At 41.7% G+C, this 21,613-nt stretch overlaps 1 protein-coding gene across 2 annotated transcripts in view; it reads right to left on the reverse strand.

Moving 5' to 3' along the window:
* The window catches only part of ZZEF1 (zinc finger ZZ-type and EF-hand domain containing 1), a 1,404,152-nt gene that overhangs the window by 523,169 nt on the left and 859,370 nt on the right, over positions 1-21,613 (reverse strand). For both annotated transcript variants that reach the window (XM_069226690.1, XM_069226689.1), the window contains exon 41: positions 3,527-3,701. In XM_069226690.1, the coding sequence (XP_069082791.1) occupies positions 3,527-3,701 (175 nt within the window). The remainder of the gene's footprint in view (positions 1-3,526; positions 3,702-21,613) is intronic.

Raw genomic sequence — 21,613 nt, forward strand, 5'->3', positions numbered from 1 at the left:
ACCTCTAAGGGGAAACATTGGACTCTGTGCACACTAACTCTCACTTTGAGACAATATATACAGAGCCAACTTCCTACAGCCTATCTCTCCCGTAGGATAACATGGGGTTGCCTTAGTATGTCTTTTAAGTGAAGTTTCCCATTGGGAACAGATAGAGATACAGAACTCACAATGAAAAAATACATCTTTTGGTGAAGTTGTTATTAAATTATAAGTTTGAAAATGCCACTTTTAGAAAGTGGGCATTTTTTTGCTTAACCATTCTGTGCCTCTGCTTGGCTGTGGAGTACACGTCGGTCAGGCTGACAGTTGGGCTGTTTGTGAATTTACTCTAGACAGTCGCACAAAGATGAGTCTTCCTGGGCTTGAGGGGAGGGAGAAGCTGACACCTGCACCTGATTAGGGCTGTGCCTGTCCTTACACAAAGCAGTCTCCAACGGGTATATGTTCAAACCATGAGTGCTTCAAGCACCCATGGCTCAACAAAGAGTTTGGAACAACAAACTCATTGGTATCACTAATGCCTTTACCACGAATGACTTTACAATGATTTTTCGTTGTAAAGGCATTTGTGATCAGCATGCACGGTTCCAGCATGCTTCCCTCCTAACCCCCCACCCCTAAAAATTACCACGACCCCTCCACCAAACAAAATTACCACAAACCCAATCCCCCTTCCCTAAAACCTAAAGCACCTCAACACCCAAAAAACCTAAATCCTGGCCCCCTGCCCCCCTAAACCCTAATCACCCCAAGCCCCCCACCCCACCCCACCCCCAAAAACTAAAAATACCAGCGTTCCCACCCTCGCCCCTAAAACTAAAGCACCCCAACCCACCCCTAAAACCTAAACCATGACCCCCCCCAAACCCTAATCACTCCAAGCCCCCCACCCCACCGCCAATAAAACAGTCCAAGTCCAAGTTAACTCCTCCTTGACCGCGTCAACTCTCTTCTTCTGTGCCTTAACCACGCATGTACGTGGTTCACACATGCATGGTTAAGGCCCGAAAACCAGGAAGTCGTGGAAAACAAATCTGTTGTTTTGCTTTCGTTTTCCACGACTTTGTGATTTAAGAGGCGTTGTTCTGGGTGTTTCCCGTCTCCAACACCCTAGAATATGTCTGGGGCCAGGACAGGGAGAGGCAGGGACTTGCGCACTACAAAGACTGTCCTTTGAATTATTGGACTGCTGACCCCACAACTTTAGAACACTCCTGGATTGAGGACACACTGCCAGGGAGAAGAGCTGGATGTTTGAGGAGGACCTGCCACTCTGCCTGCTGCTTTGCTGTGCTGGCCTGGAACTGCTGGGAGGTCCAAGGTCCATCAAGTCTCAGGGACATCAAAGACTTCATCTGCCTCTGCATCAGACTATCTTCTGCTGAGAGTCCTGACTTGCCAAGTTGTGCCAAATCCAGTCCTGGGGCCCTTGGAAATGGAAGCTGATAACCAGAGTGAAAATGCAAGTACTGGAGCCGTTGCGGCAGAAAAATGGATGCATCGCCTGCACCGTGGCTGACAAATTGACGCAGCGCCTGCCTCACAGCTGTGAAATCAACGCATTGCCTGATTCATGGTGGATCTATCGCTGCCATGCGTCTGGATTTTTCATGCATCATCCCTGCCCTGGGCATCAAATCTTCAACATCACTGCACAGACTTGAGACTGCGTGTCTGGAAATCGACACAACCTTCTTCTGCGGGGAAAGAATCAACACATCGCCAACCTGGCAGGAAATGAATTGACACACGGCCTCACTTGCAAGTAAGGAATCAACGTATTGCTTGCTTTTCTGATGCATCACCTCCCCTGCGGCTTTATTTTTTACGCTTACCAAGTACTTTGTGCTAAAATAACATAACCTTTGAATTTTATAGATTAAGACTCTTAACTTTAAAAAGTGATACCTCTTCTTGTGTATGTTGGATTTCTGTTGTATTGGTCTTGTTTGTTTTAGATAAATATTGGCTATTTTACTAAACTGGCGTGGAATCCTTTTGTGGTGTTGTCACTATATTACTATGTTTGTATGTACAAATACAATACATTACACATTGCATCTGAGATAAGCCAGACTGCTTGTGCCAAGCTACCAAGAGGGTGAGCAGCGGTTAATTTGGGTGTGTGACTCCCTTATCCTGACTAGAGTGAGAGTCCCTACTTGGACAGGGTGCAAACCACTAACAGCAGTCTTTTCAGTGGAAAAAAAAAAGGAAAAAAGCTGCAAAGTGAAATGATTTACAAAGGGCACTGGGGTTGATGTACAAATTCTCACCAGTGATTGGTAATAGGGTTAATCACAATAGGATTGAGGGGGTTTCTGGTTGGGACCTCCCTGGACAGATACACTTTCAGAAGAACTATGATCCGTGATTATTGAAAGTCAAAAGATATCAAATTGAAGAAAAAAATCAATACTCTTGCAGTGTGTGTTTCTGTTGCACGCAGTACAATGTGTCTTGCAGGAACATTTTTCAGTTCACTGAATACGTTTTGATTCATTTGGATCAGGCAAGCACAGCCGGTTGAGCAGGAATATATGCAGAGATCTGTTTAATTGCTTAAGTCAGTGGCCAAGACAGTCAAGTTCACAACACTAAATTAGCAATGCGAAGGACGTGAACGTCTCTTCCTTTACACAGCAATTGAAAATCTGTCTGGTGTGTCTGTCTGGTGTGGCACCAGAACCAGAAGGATTTTCTTTTTTTTACAAAAAAAACATCATAAAGCAAATCATGAACTTCAGTTTTTCTGTCCCTGTCATGGGGCAGATTGGGGGTGGGGTGTTTACAGCCAATCTCTCTGCTTTCCCCACCAATGTGGTGTGCCTTTAGGTCTACCACAAGACCAGGGAATAAATTTAAAAAAACAGTGGTGAGGTGACCTGCTCCCACTTCCCTACCTCCCCCCCCCCCAGCAGTCTGTCTATTCCCTGGAGGCAGACTGGGTAGAAAGTACACTACGTCCAGGGGTAACATTTGAAAAGAAAAAAAGAAAAGGAATGGTGTGAGACAGGCCTGCATCGAACCATATTCGCCACTCCCCTTGAGTCAAGATTAGAAGATTTACCTCAATATCCCACTCACAGAAATTATAATTTTTAAACATTTATTTGGAAATGTTATTTTTAAAGTTTCATGGATCATGCAAAATCTGTGGAAATATTCAAAAACTCATGAATGATAATGAAGAGTCCCATAACTGAGCACTCAGATTTAATTCAAGCAAATAGGCCTATGGTAACTGCCTCTGTCTTTTTTCTGTTTATTTTCCTGTTTTTTCTTTGGAATCACACTTTACTCATCTAAGTGCAACTACACCTACACAAAATAATAGGGGTATGTATACTGAGATATACAAAATGCAGGACCTCCTACATTTATTATGCATGTCCGAGCACCACCTAGAACCAGAGGTTACAAATTGGCAGCAGCTTTAAGCAAACAGGCTAAGCAGTATAAAGAGGGCTAGGTTAAAAATAAAGCAGTTTTCTTTCTTTCTTGGATCAAAAAATCTGATTACCTCAGGGAATCCAACCAATACCAGTAAGGTGAAGATATTGGTGCGCTTCAGCTGGAAAGGAAGCTGCTTCACACAGTGATCAGTGAAGGTGGCCATTACACTGTGCCACTGCGAGCTGGAATTCAACTCCCGAAGAATATCAGCCATGGAACATGCCCAGTCCAAACCTACCCGGCTAGAAAGCAAACGATATTGTTAGGATCAAAACTGAATTTTAAAGTACCTTTCATTTTAAAAATGTAGGACATTAAAAAGAACAATTTATATCATTTGTTTCTTCAGACTTAGTAACAAGAAAACAAAACAAAAAACAAATCAGACAAGACAGAAAACCTCAGCTTAAGCTGACATTAATCTTCACAAACACCTAAAAAATATTAAATTGGAATGTTGGCAGTTCCAGTAATCAATAGCATGGAAGGGGGTGAATAATGGCCAGCATATGTATTATGCTTTATGATTCAAATGGTATTCTGAATGAATGGGATTTTATAACAAGCATGGCTTCTCCAAAGAGTGTCCTGGTGCTGTACCAGCAAGGGCCCATACACATCAAGCCACACTAGCACACTAGTGTAAAAAAAAAAAAAGTGCTTTATCCTATCGAACAAGTACTGCCACCAGGCCAAGCTTGTAAATGGCAAATGGATGAGCTTCATAAGAATCCTTTTCTTAACCGAAGCCAGAGAAGATCATACAAATGAAGGAAAGTGGTCTCCCGCTTGTGAATAACCAAGACATGATGAGCAGCAGCATTCTGTACCACCTGAATTTCTTGATCCATCTCTTCAGTAGGCCTAGGTGTAAGATGTTGGTATAGTCCAATCCAGAGGTTATCAAAGCATGGACGACCATCCTACGAGCCACGTGGGGAAGAAGATCAAGAAATGTTTTGATTAAATGGAGCAAGGTAAAGCAGGGTCTTTGGCATGGACAGAATCTGAAGTAGGAGGGAGAACCTATCATACAGCTGGACCCCAATATTCTTGGCAACTGAAGAAGGGGCATGGGTTTGGGGCCTTAGGCCAGCAAGTGTTTAACCAGTAATGTCTCACTTGCCCAAATAGGAGAATCTCAGTTTCTTCTGCCTTACACTGGAGAATTTTTAACAACAGCTCAGGCAATCCAAGTTGCTATTGCCCTTTCTCCCATTATACAGTGGGAAGAGGGCATTTAATCGCTGATACACACCTTAGCAGTGGACTTGAATTCTATATAGGAATACTGGAATGTTGCAAACTCTGCTGAAGGTAATGGAATTGCACAATGTGAATAATGGTTGGAAAGGACTGAGAGAGCGTAGATTTATATAACCTATATTAGAGTAGAATATCTATATTAATGTGTGACGATACTACATAGAAAACTGTAATAATAGTGATTTTGCTTAAACGTGCGTTTGAATTACGACTATAATGTGTGGCAACCAATGTATACGCAAACTAATAGATAGAATTATTAATGATATGGTTAATCAAGTTATATTAACGATTACGATATTGCATTTATATTGAAAACCTTATAGGCCTTAAGTTAGCGTGAGCTGTGGGTTTTAGCTGCCTGGCTCTCATATTAAAAGCATTTTTCTGTTTTCCAGTGTGCTGACTTGCAAAGGGCCATGACCCTGCAAATGTTCTTTTCCTTCAACTTGGAAGATGATTGTAACAAAACAATTCTGTTCTCATCCGCATGCTTGCTGCTTTAGTATGAATGTATGTCCAAAATTGAAACAAATGTAGATTAATGTAATATACAAGGACATTTAAACCATGGACAAAGGAACTCATGACCCGATAAGACGTGCCAAACTGTGATGTAACCTCCGGATGTGCCCCGTCCGAAGACATCAATTATGAAGACCAATCAAAGTATTATGAATTATCGTGGGGTGACAATTGGGATTACCTAATGTATAATTTGATAGGTTAAAGATAGTGGGGTATAGCAAATGTCCAATAGAATTTTGGGGGAAGGTATTACGAAAAAGGGATAAGAAGGGTCGAGAGAACTAGGTAGGTAATGCTATTGAATTTATCCAGAAACTCTGTCACTCTATTTGGTGACTTTGAGACTTATTAAAAGCATCCTCACCCATAGACTGCCCCTCTACGCTTCTCCTCCTTATGAGGGAAGTGTCCCTTATTCCCTATAGTTGAGTTTAGACTGATGGCGTTTTGACTGATGTCCTGAAGACGAAGACTGATCCTGTGTGCTGACCTGGTCCTTGGAGGGTAATTATGACAATGCAATTTGTAATTTGTCTGTTTGCTTTTCCTTTCTAGGTACCAACTGCTCATTTTGTTAAGAGACCATAGCTAGATGTTTTCCAAATTGGTGTTCTAAATTGTTTTGCATGAATTCCAACATGCTGATGCTGATCTGTGGTTAGGATAGGAGTTCACTTCGACTGACGTACATAGACAAATGACTGACATTACGCTATGCTGAACTGAGACATATATGACATTTGTTGTATTCTGATCTATGTTCATGCCGTGCTATGTTCTTATGTTTGTGATTCTTTCATTAATAAAATCTTATCACAGTTGCCATATTGTGACTATGCTCTTATGCTTCCTGGTTTTGAGATTAACTCTCCTGCTCGTAGATTGTAATCAATAGGGAATAAAGTTCATAAAATTCTACTAAAGGAATGGTTTTTCATGGCTGAAAGGTCATGGTTGCACCGAAAATTTGATTAATGCCTCTATCCAAAGTAAAGTGCATTGTGGTGGTAAATATTGATGACATTATTGATATATTGCTTGACATATTGATCAGTTATCTCGTCCTACGGTGTCTCTCCACTGGGTCACAATATTCATTGGCCTAAAACGAGTCCTAATGTGTAATAAATTAACATAGAAGGACGTGTTAGCAGTTCTGGTAGCAGAGCGACAGTTTTGGCCCTTGGGGGCCCTAGGACGGAGAATCATTGTTTAATTTGTTTTTCTGTGATAATGCAAATTGGAGGTATGATGGGTTTCTAAGTTCACCATGACTTTCCCGGGATCTCTGAGCCTGCCTAAATGAGTTGGGGATGTTCTCGGCACCATAATGTGTGTGGTTTAGGGTTCTTGCGCTTGCTTAGCTTATGCCTTTTGCAGGTGATTGTGAAATTTGTGTGTATTTAGGCCAAGTAAAAGTCATTTTAGTAGGAGGGGGCGTACTCCGCAGTATGAGAGTAGGGAAGTCGGCGTACTTCATATAAGTGTGGCGTTTGGCGCTCAAAATTATCCACGTGGTTGGTTGTTCATGTACGGACCCGTCGTGGTCTAAGACTCCGGAGTATGTTAAGTGTAGGAGACACTTGGATTTATGTTGTAATCTGTGCAGTTTAGTAGGTCAATCGGGCGTAGTTGACAAGTCAAGTTTGAATTAAAATGTATGTGTGAAACCTTCGATGGAGATTTGGTAAGTTCTAAAGTGCACTAGGATGAGCCATTGAGAAGTCGAGAGTAGAATTTGCGGGTCGAATTCTGCTTGCGTATGTGGGGACTGAGAAGGAGAAAGTAGCGGCCGAGGCTTCAAGTGAAATCTCTGTAAAGTTCAGAAGCAAATGCGTTACCCTTCCTGTAGTAAACCGGCAGATTTGTGTTGTCATTTAAAGTGCTCACAGTAATTTTGCATTAGTTGTGTGAATTCAGTGAGGAGCGGACGAGCCGCAAGACTTTGTCAGCTGCAGTGTGTATGAGTGTGACGTCAGTGGTGCCGCGCTGAGATAGATCAGTTGTCGAGAGGGGTCGCGCACGGATTGGCAGCCGTCCGTGAGAGGCAATAGGTTGAGAAAGGTGGATGAAGAGTATTCTGGGAACTAAGTCACTTTTGATTAAAATACAAATAAAAGAAAATTGCAAAAATGAATTTTGTCAAGGCATTTAAGAGCGCTCTGAAGGGAGACATATATATTGTAGCGACTGAGGGGGAGCCTACACCACCTGAGGGCACGCCAGCTTATATAGTCATGGAAGAGAAAGGTGTTGCGCCATGTTTAAGGGTGAAACAATGGCGCAAATTGACAGAGAAGGAGGGATGTTTAGCGTTCCCAGAACATGGAATGTTCAATACGAGGGTGCTAGAAAATTTGAGGTGGATGTTAAGTACACAGAAACCACCTCCAAGGCCAGCACAGTACGAGGCTTTAGCGGTTTGGGATCTAATGGCTCTTAAACAGAGGCAAGAAAAGTTTCAGAGAAGGCTGAGAAGGGCAGAAAAATCCTATGCAGAGGCTAGATGGGATAATGAGAGTAAAATGTGGAGAAGGGGAATTGTCGATGGAATAAAATTGTTCCCAGCGATAGCACAGGGAGAAGAAACACAGGGAAAGAAAGCCTCCTGTAAGACAGATAAAGACTTGAATAATTCTAAAGAAAATAAAAGACCTTGGGAAGAGGAAGATGATTCAGATGATGAGGAATTTATGGACAGATTATTACATGATCGCCCGCCACCTTATGCGGTGAGCGACAGTGCTCCAAGCACTAGTGTGGATCCTGGGAACCAGACGCAGGAAAAGGGAGTTGCTGATACGGTACAGACCAGCGATATGGTTTTGATACAGGATGGTGTCAGTGTACCCACTGCACCAGACATACCGATACAGTTGCAGCCTCCACCGCAGATACAGAGAATCTATCCAGACGTTCCAGTACTTGAGACTACTAGAAATCTGATAGTGCCGCCAGACCCGATATATACGAAATCAAAATTAGTGCAGATTGAGTCAACCCCGAAATTGCTGTCTCAACCACAGCCACAACTGATACCAGGGTACAACCCAGTAGCTGGTCCGCCATTAGTGCCTGTCCCGGGTACTTTGGAACAGACCTATGGAGTTGCTGCTTCACGAAGTCTGGGACCAGGTCAGACACCTGCCACCATATCATTACCGATTACTGTGGGTCCACCAGTGCCATTGAATGCCCAAGGCAAAACTGGCGTATGTGACCAGGGAATAATGACTCAAGATGCGATAAGAGGAGGGTCTATGGGAACTCCTCAGATAATGGCCCCAGGAGAACTAGCGATTGAAAAGCCGAGGTCTTTAATAGATCTTAGTCCAGTAGGAGCACCCATAGAAGCAATGCGACAAGCAGGGCTAGGGGTTTTGACTCCGCAGACAATGAGTACGAACACCTCAGAGTCACCAATGATACATGCAGGGAACATCTCACTGCAGGGTTTTACAGTGCAACAGCTAAACGAATAGCTAGAAAGGACTTGTACTTCACAAAAGGCTGCAGTGACCAGGGTCGAGCCAGAAAAGGAAAAGCAAGATGAATACCTAAACTTTGTGAGGTTAGGTGCAGAAGCTGCTGAATTAGTGGAAGGTACAATGGGGGTAAATAGATTGGAGTCATACACGGAAGCAGAATTAAGATTCCTATGTCCTAAGATTACCAAAGAAGTGGGTAAGGTGCATCAGAGACTAGCGAACCTGGCAAATAAATACAATATTGATATCGGAAACACTAAACACCTGAAAAGAAGTTACAGATTGGATTTTGATTCTAAAGACTTTGAGCACATGAGGTCTGCGGGAATGAAGGCACGTTTGAAAGAATTGTTGCAAAGTGCGCAGGTTTGGGGTGCGTTGGAAAAATGGGAAGGCAGGTGGGCAAAGAAAAGAGATAAGGAAAAAGGTGATAGTCCAGGGTCAAATCAAGCCAAAGCCTCACCCGATGTGGAATCAGTAAAGATACTACCTATGAGAGAAACGGCTGATGGTGTCTTAGTTCATGTACCATGGTCCAGGGGAGATATCCTATCCTTTACCAATGATTATCCCAGATTGAGGGAGAAACCGATCGAATGGTACCAACAGACAGACAGGTTTGTAAAACTTGCAAAGTGTCTTTGGGAAGACTTGAATACCTTGTTTAGGAGATAACCGTTCCGCCTGATTTATGGCTTGAATGCAAGAGAGGAGTAGATTGGCCGACGAAGGAGCCGTCAAGGGATAAGGTGACCGGGGCACCCTCTGAAGAGGTGATGAAGTACTATCATAAGGTAACTGAGTTTTTGAAACAGAAGGTGTCGCCGAAGGTGACTGATTGGCAGAAGATCGACCGGACCTCTCAAGAGGTTAAGGAGTCAATACATGCTTACTATGAGAGGTTGTTAAAGGCATTCAAACACTACAGTGGTACTGAGACTATTGAACCGAAAGACATGAACCACCTTGTGTTCAGATTCGTCGAAGGGTTGAGACCAGAAGTTAGCCAGATGATTAAGAATCATTTGATTTGTTGGCAAGCTAAGCCGATTAATGAAGTATTGCAGTATGCGAAATACTGTAGCGATGAGATTGAGCTGAAGCAGAAGAAGCTGAAAGAGAAAGTGATGGTGATGCAGATAAGGGCTGCACAGGCAGGAATACAGGGAAATGGAGTTCAACAGATGATACAGCAGCAACCACAAATGAATGGTGCGTTTCAGACACAGCTGAGAGGTCGAGGTCGAGGCCGAGGGTTTGTGAATCGCGGTCCAGACTTGAGTACTGTTGTGGTTCAAAATGACGTACAAGGGGCAAAAAGTATGTCACTGTGTCACGCGTGCGGAGGCGTGGGGCACTGGAAACGGGAGTGCCCGAATATGGTGCAGGATGGTGTCGTTCAGCAAAGCGCTAATGTTGGTACATTGCAAAATGTAAAAGGCCCAAAAATAAGACACCAAAACCCGAATTTTCAGAACAATCTGGTACAAATGCAAGGGGTACAGCCCATGCAACAGAGGCAAATGCTGCGTTTACAGCCAGTGCAAATGCAACCAGTAGAACAGCAGGTTCCTATGGCACCTAGACAGCAAATGCAATTACCAATGGCTCCGATGGGACAGCAACAGGTGATGCTTCCTCAACAGGTCACAGGCCAGGTAATAAGTCAAAATGGTACAGTACAACAGTTTCCATTACGGGGTGAAAATGGCATGAGTGGAGAGTGGTCAGATGATAGCTCAGACAGCGAAGAGTGCAGGCTTGCAGCATCCCTAGAGGTGGATCAAAGGGGTCCATATGTGGAGGGCAAGGTGATGGGTTACAAAGTCTCGTTTCTGGTTGACACCGGAGCTACACGCTCTACAGTCAGAAGTGCAGAGGTTCCAAAACTACCACTTTCAGAGTGTACCATAAGGGTAGTCGGAGTAGCAAACCAATATCTGACAAACCCGATTACAGACCCACTGCAGGTTGAGATTGGAAACTTCCAGGGACTACATAGGTTTGCAGTCTGTGATTCAAGTCCGGTATCCCTAATGGGAAGGGACTTATTGTGCAAGACAAAATGCTTGATTACCTGTTCCAATGATGGAATCGAAGTGCAGACAAATAGTGACGATGAAGGAGATGAAGGTCAGTTTTCAGAAGAAGAGACAGTAACCACAAATGCGGATTACCCTTTAATTACCCTGTTCCCGATGCTCACCATGATCAACCTACCTGTTGAGTTACAGGGAACAGTGACAGAGAAAGTGTGGGATCTGACAGGAAAGGAAGTGAGACTAATAAAAAGTGTAGAACCAGTTAGAGTCCAGGTAAAGCCAAATGCAGTGTTTCCCCAGGTGCCTCAATATCACATGGCACAAGATGTCCTTATCGAAGTGTCGCAGATAATTGCAGATTTCCTGAGACAGGGAGTCCTGAAAGAGGTCTTGAGCAGTCCGTGTAACTCTCCCATAATGGGTTTAAAGAAGCCCTGTGGAAAGGTTCGAATTGTGCAGGATTTGAGAAAAATAAACGAGATTGTGGTAAAATGTTGCCCCGTAGTGCCCAATCCAGCAGTGATCATGTTTCAGGTTCCATGTGATGCTGAGTGGTTCACCTTTATAGACCTGTCACAAGCTTTCTTTTTGATACCTCTTCATGAGGAAGCCAATTTTTGTTCAGTTTCAAATTCCTGGACAAGGTGTACAGTTGGTGCAGAATTCCGCAAGGGTTTTCTGAATCACCGTCCATCTTTAATCAGATATTGAAAAAGGATTTGGAAGCCTTAGTACTGCCTTTTAACTCGACTCTAGTGCAATACATTGATGATTTGCTAATTGCATCCAAAACCAGAGACAACTGTAAATACAATACCATTGCCTTACTGAATCATTTGGGAAAGAACGGACACAAGGTGTCACCTTAGAAGTTACAATACTGTCAGAAAGAGGTGAAATATCTAGGGCATCTGATCGAAAAAGGGTCCAGGAGAATATCAAAAGAAAGAATAACAGCCATTTTGCAAATGAACATACCAACGACAAAAAGAGATGTCAGGATGTTTTTGGGAATGGTGGGCTACTGTCGTCAGTGGATACCCAACTTCTCGATCATCTCAAAAACTTTGATAAGACTGACAGGAAAAGAAATCAAGGATGAGCCGTATACCATAGCTTTGTTCAAAGAGGAGCTGGAGTCATTTATGGAATTGAGAGAATGCATGTGCAGGGCACCAGCGTTAGGCATGCCTGATTACACAAAGCCTTTTCTACTGTTTTGTCATGAACGTGATGCCTGTTCTTTGTCTGTCTTGACACAGGTCCATGGAGATGCAAATCGCCCTGTAGCATATTTTTCAGCTACCTTGTACCACGTCACAGCAGCCTTACCGGGTTGTTTGTGCGCAGTTGCAGCAGTTGGTCAGAGCCTTACGCAGTGTGAAGGCATAGTCATGGGATACCCCCTAACAGTAATGGTTCCGCATTCAGTAGAAATTTTGTTGACTAGAACTAAAACTCAGCACATGACAAATGCTCGACTCACTAAGTACTAAACAATCATACTGGGGTCACCAAATGTCTAGTTAAAACGATGCACTATATTGAACCCGGCAACTTTACTTCCTGTTGAGAACGCTGAAATTAACAATGAGGAAGAGTTCGAACATGGCTGTCTTGAGGTAACTGAACTATGTACTAAACCACGTCCAGATATTCAGGACACACAGTTAAAAGAAAATGACTGTATCATGTTTGTCGATGGGTCCTGTTTAAGAGATTCTGTTGGGACACTGAGAGCTGGATATGCTGTGTGTACCATAGCTGGCATCATTGAAGCTTCCTGGCTCGAGAGAGTGTTTTCTGCACAAGTGGCAGAATTAATTGCCCTTACCAAGGCATGCCACGCGGCTGTGAATCTGAGAGTCACTATCTATACTGACAGCAGATACGGATTTGGAATTGTACATGATTTTGGCCAACTATGGTCACAGAGGGGTTTCATGACCTCTTTTGGTTCTCCTGTGAAAAATGATGAACAAATAAAGGATTTGTTACATGCAATTCAGTTACCTCTTGAAATTGCCGTGGTGAAATGTAGTGCCCATGTTAAGTCGCAAGACTTTGTGTCCATGGGAAATGGCTATGCAGATCAAGTCGCAAGGTTTTGTGCATTGAACTGTATATCCTTCAAGGAACAGTGGGAATTGTTACCACAAACTGAAAATGACACATGTTTGAACCTTGCATTACGGGTAGTTGATACACTAGATGAATTAAAAACATTACAAAGTTGTGCAAGCAAAGAGAAAAAACGTTCCTGGCAGAGAATGCAATGTGTACAGAGGGCTGATGATTTGTGGGTATCAGAAGAAGGAAAACTAGTCCTGCCAAACAGTCTTCCATCTCAGTTTGCCAGACTGTATCATGGACAGGCTCATCTCGGGAGGGATGCGATGATCAGATCATTTAAAATAGACTGGTTCAACCCAAAATTCAGACATGCTGCAGAGGTTATTTGTCACAGGTGCATCATCTGTCAACAGATGAATGCTGGAAAGGGAACAGTGGTAACTTTGAGCCACATTGGAAGAGCTGTCGGTCCATTCAGCAAAATACAAATGGACTTCATTGAAATGAGTGTTTGTGGAGGATTGAAGTACGTGTTGGTGATTGTGTGTGTTTTCAGTCACCGGATTGAAGCCTACCCCACACGTAGAAATGACAGTCTCACAGTTGCAAAGCTGCTATTTAGGGAACTAATATCGAGGTTCGGGTTTCCGGTCTCTATAGAATCGGATAGGGGCAGACATTTCGACAATGAGGTGATTAAACTCCTGTGTGCTGCACTTGACATCGAACAGAAGCTGCATTGTAGCTACCGCCCTGAAGCATCAGGACTAGTGGAGCAAATGAATGGTACTCTGAAATCGAGAATGGCAAAAATGTGCGCAGCTACCAATATGAAATAGCCAGATGCATTGCCCTTAGTGCTGATGTCAATGAGAAACACCCCCGATAACAAAACAGGACTGTCCCCCCATTGAGATCCTCATGGGCAGAGCTATGAGATTGCCAGCAGTACCTGCAAATGCTCTAGTGAATATCACAGATGATATGGTGTTGGATTACTGCAAAAGTTTGGCTGATGTGGTTCGCTCTTTCTCTCACCAGGTGGAAGCTAACACATTGCCACCGATCGGAGATCCAGGTCACACCTTGCAAGCTGGTGACTGGGTGGTTGTCAAGAAGCACGTAAGAAAATCGTGTCTGGAGCCACGCTGGAAAGGTCCGTATCAAGTAATCCTGACAACCACTACTGCCGTGAAGTGTGCCGGAGTTCCAAACTGGATACATGCCAGTCACACAAAGAAGGTAACGTGTCCTGTTGACGAGGAATTTGAAGCTTACGGCGCAACAGCTCCAGGAAGAGAAGTCTCAGAATTAGACAACAGTCAAGAAGGAACTGAGACTGCCGAAGGGCCCACTGAGAACAGCCTCGTCCCACAAACAGTGAATGAGTTCGAGAGAGGTGACAGAGCGCCTATCTCAGTAGAGGTATCAGGAGAACTAAATCAAGGAGAGGTTCTCCCAGAAGTAGACAGATATGGGTTGGAACTTGAACCCGGTACAGACCCAGAAGAAGAAGGGGAAGGAGAAATAATAGAGAAAAATCAGTGTGTGCCAGCATCTCCTGAGCCGGCTGCAGGTCCATTAAGTGAAAAAGCCATATCACAAGAGGAGGGTGCTGTCCAATGTTCTGAAAGGAGACATCAAAAGAAGACGCATAAAGGTGATAACTGGCCAGAGAAACCACTCTTCAGGATAAGAGACACACCAAATGAAACAATAATAGAGGAGAACAATACATCCCGAGTGGAAGACCTAAGTGAAGGAGAACAGCAAGGTGAACGAAGGCTGAAAAGAAAGAAAGTCGCAAACAGAAGATATACAGGTCCTGAATGGGCATATGCTACAACATCTGAGTGGCAACAAGAATTCCTAGCATTCTGTTTTGACCGAGAAGTACCAGGCCAATACTACGGTACCTGAACTGATTTAAAGGAAAACTTGGTTAAAATCGAAATTGAAAACTGAGAAAAGAGACTTTATAAATTACCAAATGTGACATTAAACCCGGATTTAACTTTGAGAAACCTAATTACGACAAGCTGCTAACCTGATTTGTCAAAAAGGATCCTGGTGCGAGTGAAAACGCTGTAAATACACGCACAAAAAAAAAAAGGTTTTAAAATCATCCTCTAGTTGATTGTTATTCTGCTATCTGATTCTATATAGACATGGCTTATAATAGAGGTAGTAATAAGGGAAGTAAGGTGTGTGGTTGGTTAGGTCTTATAATAGTTATTGTGTGTGCAATAATAATTGTGGGAGTGATTGTGGGAATGCCATGGATAGAGAAAGAGACTATTAATGCTACTTCAAAACCTGAAACTACAACACTAACAGTGTGGGAAAGATTTGAGCAGGATGCAAGACACTTGCATGAGGGAACTAATTCAAAGGGGGGAACTTTCTACTAATGTCTTCTATCGCTTGCTGAATGAGTATATGGAGACCATGGATGCAAAAGACTGTTATGTGTGCACTAAAATTCCTTCATCTGTGCAGGAAGGAGTTACCTACCATAGCCTTCCTCTAACCTACGGGATTAGCTGTAGTTTGCTACTAACAAGGTTCTATAATCAAGAGCATGTGCAATACTTTTATTCGAATCTGGATGTTGTGTTTTCTTTTGTGCCTCTGATTGAATTCCTGAACAAACTAGCTAAGGAACATGATATAAAAATAGTTAGAGGATTCTTTGAGCCGACGCTTACTTTTGGAACTGCTTATGCACATCGCAATAATTTGACTTGCTTACTGTCACCTGTAGAGAAAAGCTTTTTAGATCACACTGATGATAGACGCAAAGCATTGAAAGAAAGATTAGAAAAAGGATTAGAAAAACGCACAGATGCAAATGATTATGCTTACACTGCAATCAAGACACAAGGCAAGCTAGCTATAGATGCATTACATGTAGGTAGGCTTTGTATATATAGGCCAAAATCTGAACAGGACAAGTTGTTTGTGGGAACGAGTGAATGCAGACATGTGTTTTTGTTTCAGAGTCAATGGACATTTATGTTGAATGGACAGGATCCGGCGATCCCTGGAATCTATTCCATCTGTGGGCTTAACTATTATCGTCTCCCTAAGGGATGGTATGGGACATGCTATTTGGGAATAGTTTTCCCAAAGATTTACCAGATTGATGACCTGAAACAAATACCTAAAATGTCTGAATTACAACATACTAGACAAAAACGAGAATCAGTGGCTGCTGTCATTGGTGATATATTTGGAGCTATAATCTCTTCAGTAGGGGTTATCTTGAATTCTATGAAGATTCAAAAGTTGTCTACTATCGTGGATAACATGCTGACAAATTTCACAGGGGCTATACACCTGATGGATACTGAACTTGCTGCAGAAAGAGCTATGACTCTTCAAAATCGACTTGCTTTAGACATTCTTTTAGCAAAAAGTGGAGGGGTCTGCAAGATGCTCAACGAGCGTCATTGTTGCTCATTCATTCTGGATAATAGTAAAAAGATTAGAGGTATGCTTACTAACCTAACTAGAGATAGTGCAGATTTTAAAGATTTGAAGGAACCTGGAGTCTGAAAGAAATTTGGAAAAGGAATTGCCAGAGTAGGGAGCTGGTTTACCAACATTTGGAATGGGGTACTTGAAAAAATACTAATGGGTCTATTAATTGTTCTGGCCTGTCTATTAGGATTATGGGGAGCATGTAAAATCAATGACAAAATTAAGAAAAATTGGACTAAAAGATCAAGAAGAAATGAAGAAAGTGAGAGAGAGAAAATGTTCAATGAAATTTGGGAAAGTTCACATAAAGGGCAAGATGTTGAAATGCGCATTATGCGCAAGGTGAAAAATTAAATGTGAAAGGTCAAAGGGAAAAGTTGTGTGATGACGAGCGTCATCAGAGGAGGGACTGAGAGAGCGTAGATTTATATAACCTATATTAGAGTAGAATATCTATATTAATGTGTGACGATACCACATAGAAAACTGTAATAATAGTGATTTTGCTTAAACGTGCGTTTGAATTACGACTATAATGTGTGGCAACCAATGTATACGCAAACTAATAGATAGAATTATTAATGATATGGTTAATCAAGTTATATTAACGATTACGATGTTGCATTTGTATTGAAAACCTTATAGGCCTTAAGTTAGCGTGAGCTGTGGGTTTTAGCTTCCTGGCTCTCATATTAAAAGCATTTTTCTGTTTTCCAGTGTGCTGACTTGCAAAGGGCCATGACCCTGCAAATGTTCTTTTCCTTCAACTTGGAAGATGATTGTAACAAAAAATTCAGTTCTCATCTGCATGCTTGCTGCTGAGTATGAATTCATGTACAAAATTGAAACAAATGTAGATTAATGTAATGTACAATGACGTTGAAACCATGGTCAAAGGAACTCATGACCCGAGAAGACGTGCCAAACCGTGAAGTAACCTCCGGATGTGCCACCTCCGAAGTCATCAATTATGAAGACCAATCAAAGTATTATGAATTATCGTGGGGTGACAATTGGGATTACCTAATGTATAATTTGACAGGTTAAAGATAGTGGGGTATAGCAAATGTCCAATAGAATTTTGGGGGAAGGTATTACGAAAAAGGGATAAAAACCCATGTCACAGAAGGGTCAAGAGAACTAGGTAGGGAATGCTATTGATTTTATCCAGAAACTCTGTCACTCTATTTGGTGACTTTGAGACTTATTAAAACCATCCTCCCCCATAGACTGCCCCTCTATGCTTCTCCTCCTTATGAGGGAAGTGTCCCTTCTACCTTATAGTTGAGTTTAGACTGATGGCGTTTTGACTGATGTCCTGAAGACGAAGACTGATCCTGTGTGCTGACCTGGTCCTTGGAGGGTAATTATGACAATGCAATTTGTAATTTGTCTGTTTGCTTTTCCTTTCTAGGTACCAACTGCTCATTTTGTTAAGAGACCATAGCTAGATGTTTTCCAGATTGGTGTTCTAAATTGTTTTGCATGAAGTCCAACATGCTGATGCTAATCTGTGGTTAGGATAGAAGTTCACTTCGACTGACGTACATAGACAAATGACTGACATTACGCTATGCTGAACTGAGACATATATGACATTTGTTGTATTCTGATCTATGTTCACGCCGTGTTATGTTCTTATGTTTGTGATTCTTGCATTAATGAAATCTTATCACAGTTGCCATATTGTGACTATGCTGTTAGGCTTCCTGGTTTTGGGATTAACTCTCCTGCTCGTAGATTGTAATCAATAGGGAATAAAGTTCATAAAATTCTACTAAAGGAGTGGTTATTCATGGCTGAAAGGTCATGGTTGCGCCGACAATTTGATTAATGCCTCTATCCAAAGTAAAGTGCATTGTGGTGGTAAATATTGATGACATTATTGATACATTGCCTGACATATTGATCAGTTAACTCGTCCTACGGTGTCTCTCCACTGGGTCACAAGATTCATTGGCCTAAAACGAGTCCTAATGTGTAATAAATTAACATATAAGGACGCGTTAGCAGGACCATCAGTTACAATCTTTTAATATTTCTCCTTCTACCTTGACTGGATGAAGCATTCCATCACAATTTAAGCTTGTTGACAGGGACTATACCGGTTGCTGAATTATCTTTCTCTTGTTACATTGTCTCAGCCATAAGTATGTTTAGAACACAAAGAGAGGGGACTTAACAATCATTATTAACTCTCAGTAGTAACCTAAATTCTATATTAGAATGCTGGAATGCATGGACCTCACTGAAGACAACTTCTAGACCTCCAACATTCCAAAGATTGTATTTCTTTTACTCCTTGTAATTCTTTCTCAGGTTAAACATACCCTCTCCAGTTATAGACATTGAGGCTCTGGGTGCATAACTAGGAAAAAGAGCATTTATCAATTGGCCTAGACGTAAAAAATTGACCTTTCCACATTTTGTTACAATTGGCCATCAGTACTTGCGCTGTATTAGATAAAATGTTTGGACTTTTGAATCACTGAGCAGCACAGGAACCCCTGTTGTCAAATGTCAAACCCAGATAGTAGACGTTTCTCCCCACCTGGAGAAAAATGATACACAGTAGATTCGGTTGTCTAGCTCTATAAGCCCAGCCCACAATTAGGAGTCTACAATGGTTGGTATAAACTTATTTGAAATACAATTGGCATCAAAAACCGATGCAAAGCTCAAGTGAACACTTGGTCCAGGTGACAAAGCACATCAACGTCTCCATAAAGCAGACAAAGGAGGTTTTGCTTTTATAATAGGGCAAACAACATTGCAGGTGACTAAACGCTTAACAAGATAATTAAAGTAGTTCAATAAGAATGGAGCAAACTTACAGCCCTCTGTAATTCTACTGTACGTACTAAAGATGTTGAACACCTCACCCGTAGATGCAAAACAATCATTAGCAACGTTGTTAATAAGGTGGAAACTAGTACCCTTGATGACTTTGCCAGTAATCCCAGACTTCATCAAGGATTCCTTCAACAAAAGTCAGTCCAAATTGCCAAAAGCCAACTTGACATCAAAATAGGGCAAATACAGCCTCCCTCAAGGTGACAAACTTCAAAACCCTGTCTGACTGTTAGAATACTGGCTCATTGCCAGCTTAGTAGGGAGAGTTAAGATCACCTGTATCCATCTGAACTTGGTGTCTATTGGCAAAGCCTGTTCACATCACTGCTTTCACCATCAAACTACCCTCTTACACAAATATTTAGAAGAGCAGAAAGGTTTCGTCAGATGTGTCCGAATTGTATTTAATAGCTATACAACCCATCACCAAGATTAGAGGTATAACACACTGTGGCATGGTATTGTCAATCATTATAGGATGATCTACTACATTCAATTAATTCACAGTCCCGTGAAAATCACAAAGCACTGACCTCAGTTTTAAAATTTCAGGTGGCAGTTAATATTTATCGGGTTGACTAGAAAAACCATTGTGGAATAAAGTCTCTTTAGCCAGGACTGATGTGTCAGTAAGAACAATGGCCTTCCCAATAGTCTCTTATGTAAGATCAGTTATTGAGATCATAAAACTTGAGTTTTTATATCTTTTGCAGCATGTAATGTTAACAATAATCCAGCAGGCACATAATCTTTTACTTATGTTACGGATCGAGCAGGCCAGAATTGACTTTAAGTAGAGTACACATAGATGGAGCATTGCTATTTTTACCAGTGTTACTAACTTTCGAAAAGCATATTTTAGGTTCAATTACTTTCACTAGCTGGTAATTACATTCAACCTTACGTTTCACTACCTCGTGTGGTACATCCATTCTAAGTTGCTGACTACTGTTTGTTCTGCTAAAACAAGCAGCAGTATGTTGGCTCTTCGTGGTTGTCTGTTTTGGGTTAATTTGTGCATTGGATTTTAACAAGCATTGTTTTTTCACAGTTGCAGTCAAAATTTTATTAAACACATTTAGAACTATGCTAACCAAAAGACTAAAATACAGCTTTAAAGTCTTCAATCCCTAACAGTAGATGAAGCCTTCTGTGCCATCCCAGCCTCCTCCAGCATCTAACAGGCTGCAGTTGAGCCTGTGCAGTGTTTGGTGTATACAGACCAACTTGTATTTCAGCCCCAAACCCCTGCCCTAGCTAGAAACTGGAAAAGGGAGCAAAAGACCGAAGGTACCATGATGAGTCATCCTGTCGTTGTTGGACAGCCCTAAAATACAGGCACGGGAACCAGACCTCCAAGTAGCAGGAATCCAAAAGTTGAGACAGGATGGGTCAAAGCCCACTACACAGGCTCCTGCATACAGCTAGCAGGAGGACTACTAATACTAATAATAGTATTAATATCATGATGCTCAAGAAGACACACTCAAGTTAACTATACTTTGATATTTGGTGTTGGAATTATTGACTTTTAAGATTCCATTGTCATTAAAATTATTTTTTAACATATGATTTTTCATTCATTCAAATTTTCACAAATATTCAGAATCATTCATTTATACCCATCATTACAAATTCGTCAATTAATTTGCCCTTGTTTGTACTTTTAAATGTGTAATATGAACACTGACTATTCATTTACCCAAATGACTTTAATCTGAACCACCATAAGTGTTCCTACTTCTTGCAATAACCAAATCCCAAGTGCAAATTTATAACTGGTTAAATGCACTAGTCAAAGTAGGCTTTTTCTGGCTTTTGTAATTAGAGAAAAGTCCAATATTTCATACAGCACTAAACAACAACTGGACATACATACAAAACTATACCTAAACCTACACATCAAAAACACAGCAAAATTACCAAATATTTAACTCACACAGCTGCACAGATAACACACCTCATTCCAAACTCCAGTCTACAAGATTTGAAGCATTAATATGTTCTAAATTAGATTTTGTAGACACTTTCCCAACATGCCTCCAGGCGTTTTCATTTACACCTCTGAAAGCAGTTCTCCATGCATCCACACAATCATCTCAGGTTTAGGGACACTCAAACCACAGTACACAAATCCTAATTTTACTACACTCACAGTCAAGACATATTGCATCTTCCATATTAACCTGTATCTCATTAAAAGCCTACTGAGTTAAAACCACAAGATAAAAGAAAATGTAATTCACCTTAACCTAAACCTTAGCTCCTAACTCCGTATTGCTTAAGACTTTGGCACTCCAAGTTAAGCACATCCACGTCGCACATTGTAGGAAAGTACCCTCTTTTTGGCATGGTTACACCCACTTTTTGCCTGCTGTCAGTGTATTTTGACTGTGTTCACTGGGATCCTGCTAACCATGA

The sequence above is a fragment of the Pleurodeles waltl genome, chromosome 3_2 (assembly GCF_031143425.1).
Source record: "Pleurodeles waltl isolate 20211129_DDA chromosome 3_2, aPleWal1.hap1.20221129, whole genome shotgun sequence".
NCBI classification, from domain to species: domain Eukaryota; kingdom Metazoa; phylum Chordata; class Amphibia; order Caudata; family Salamandridae; genus Pleurodeles; species Pleurodeles waltl.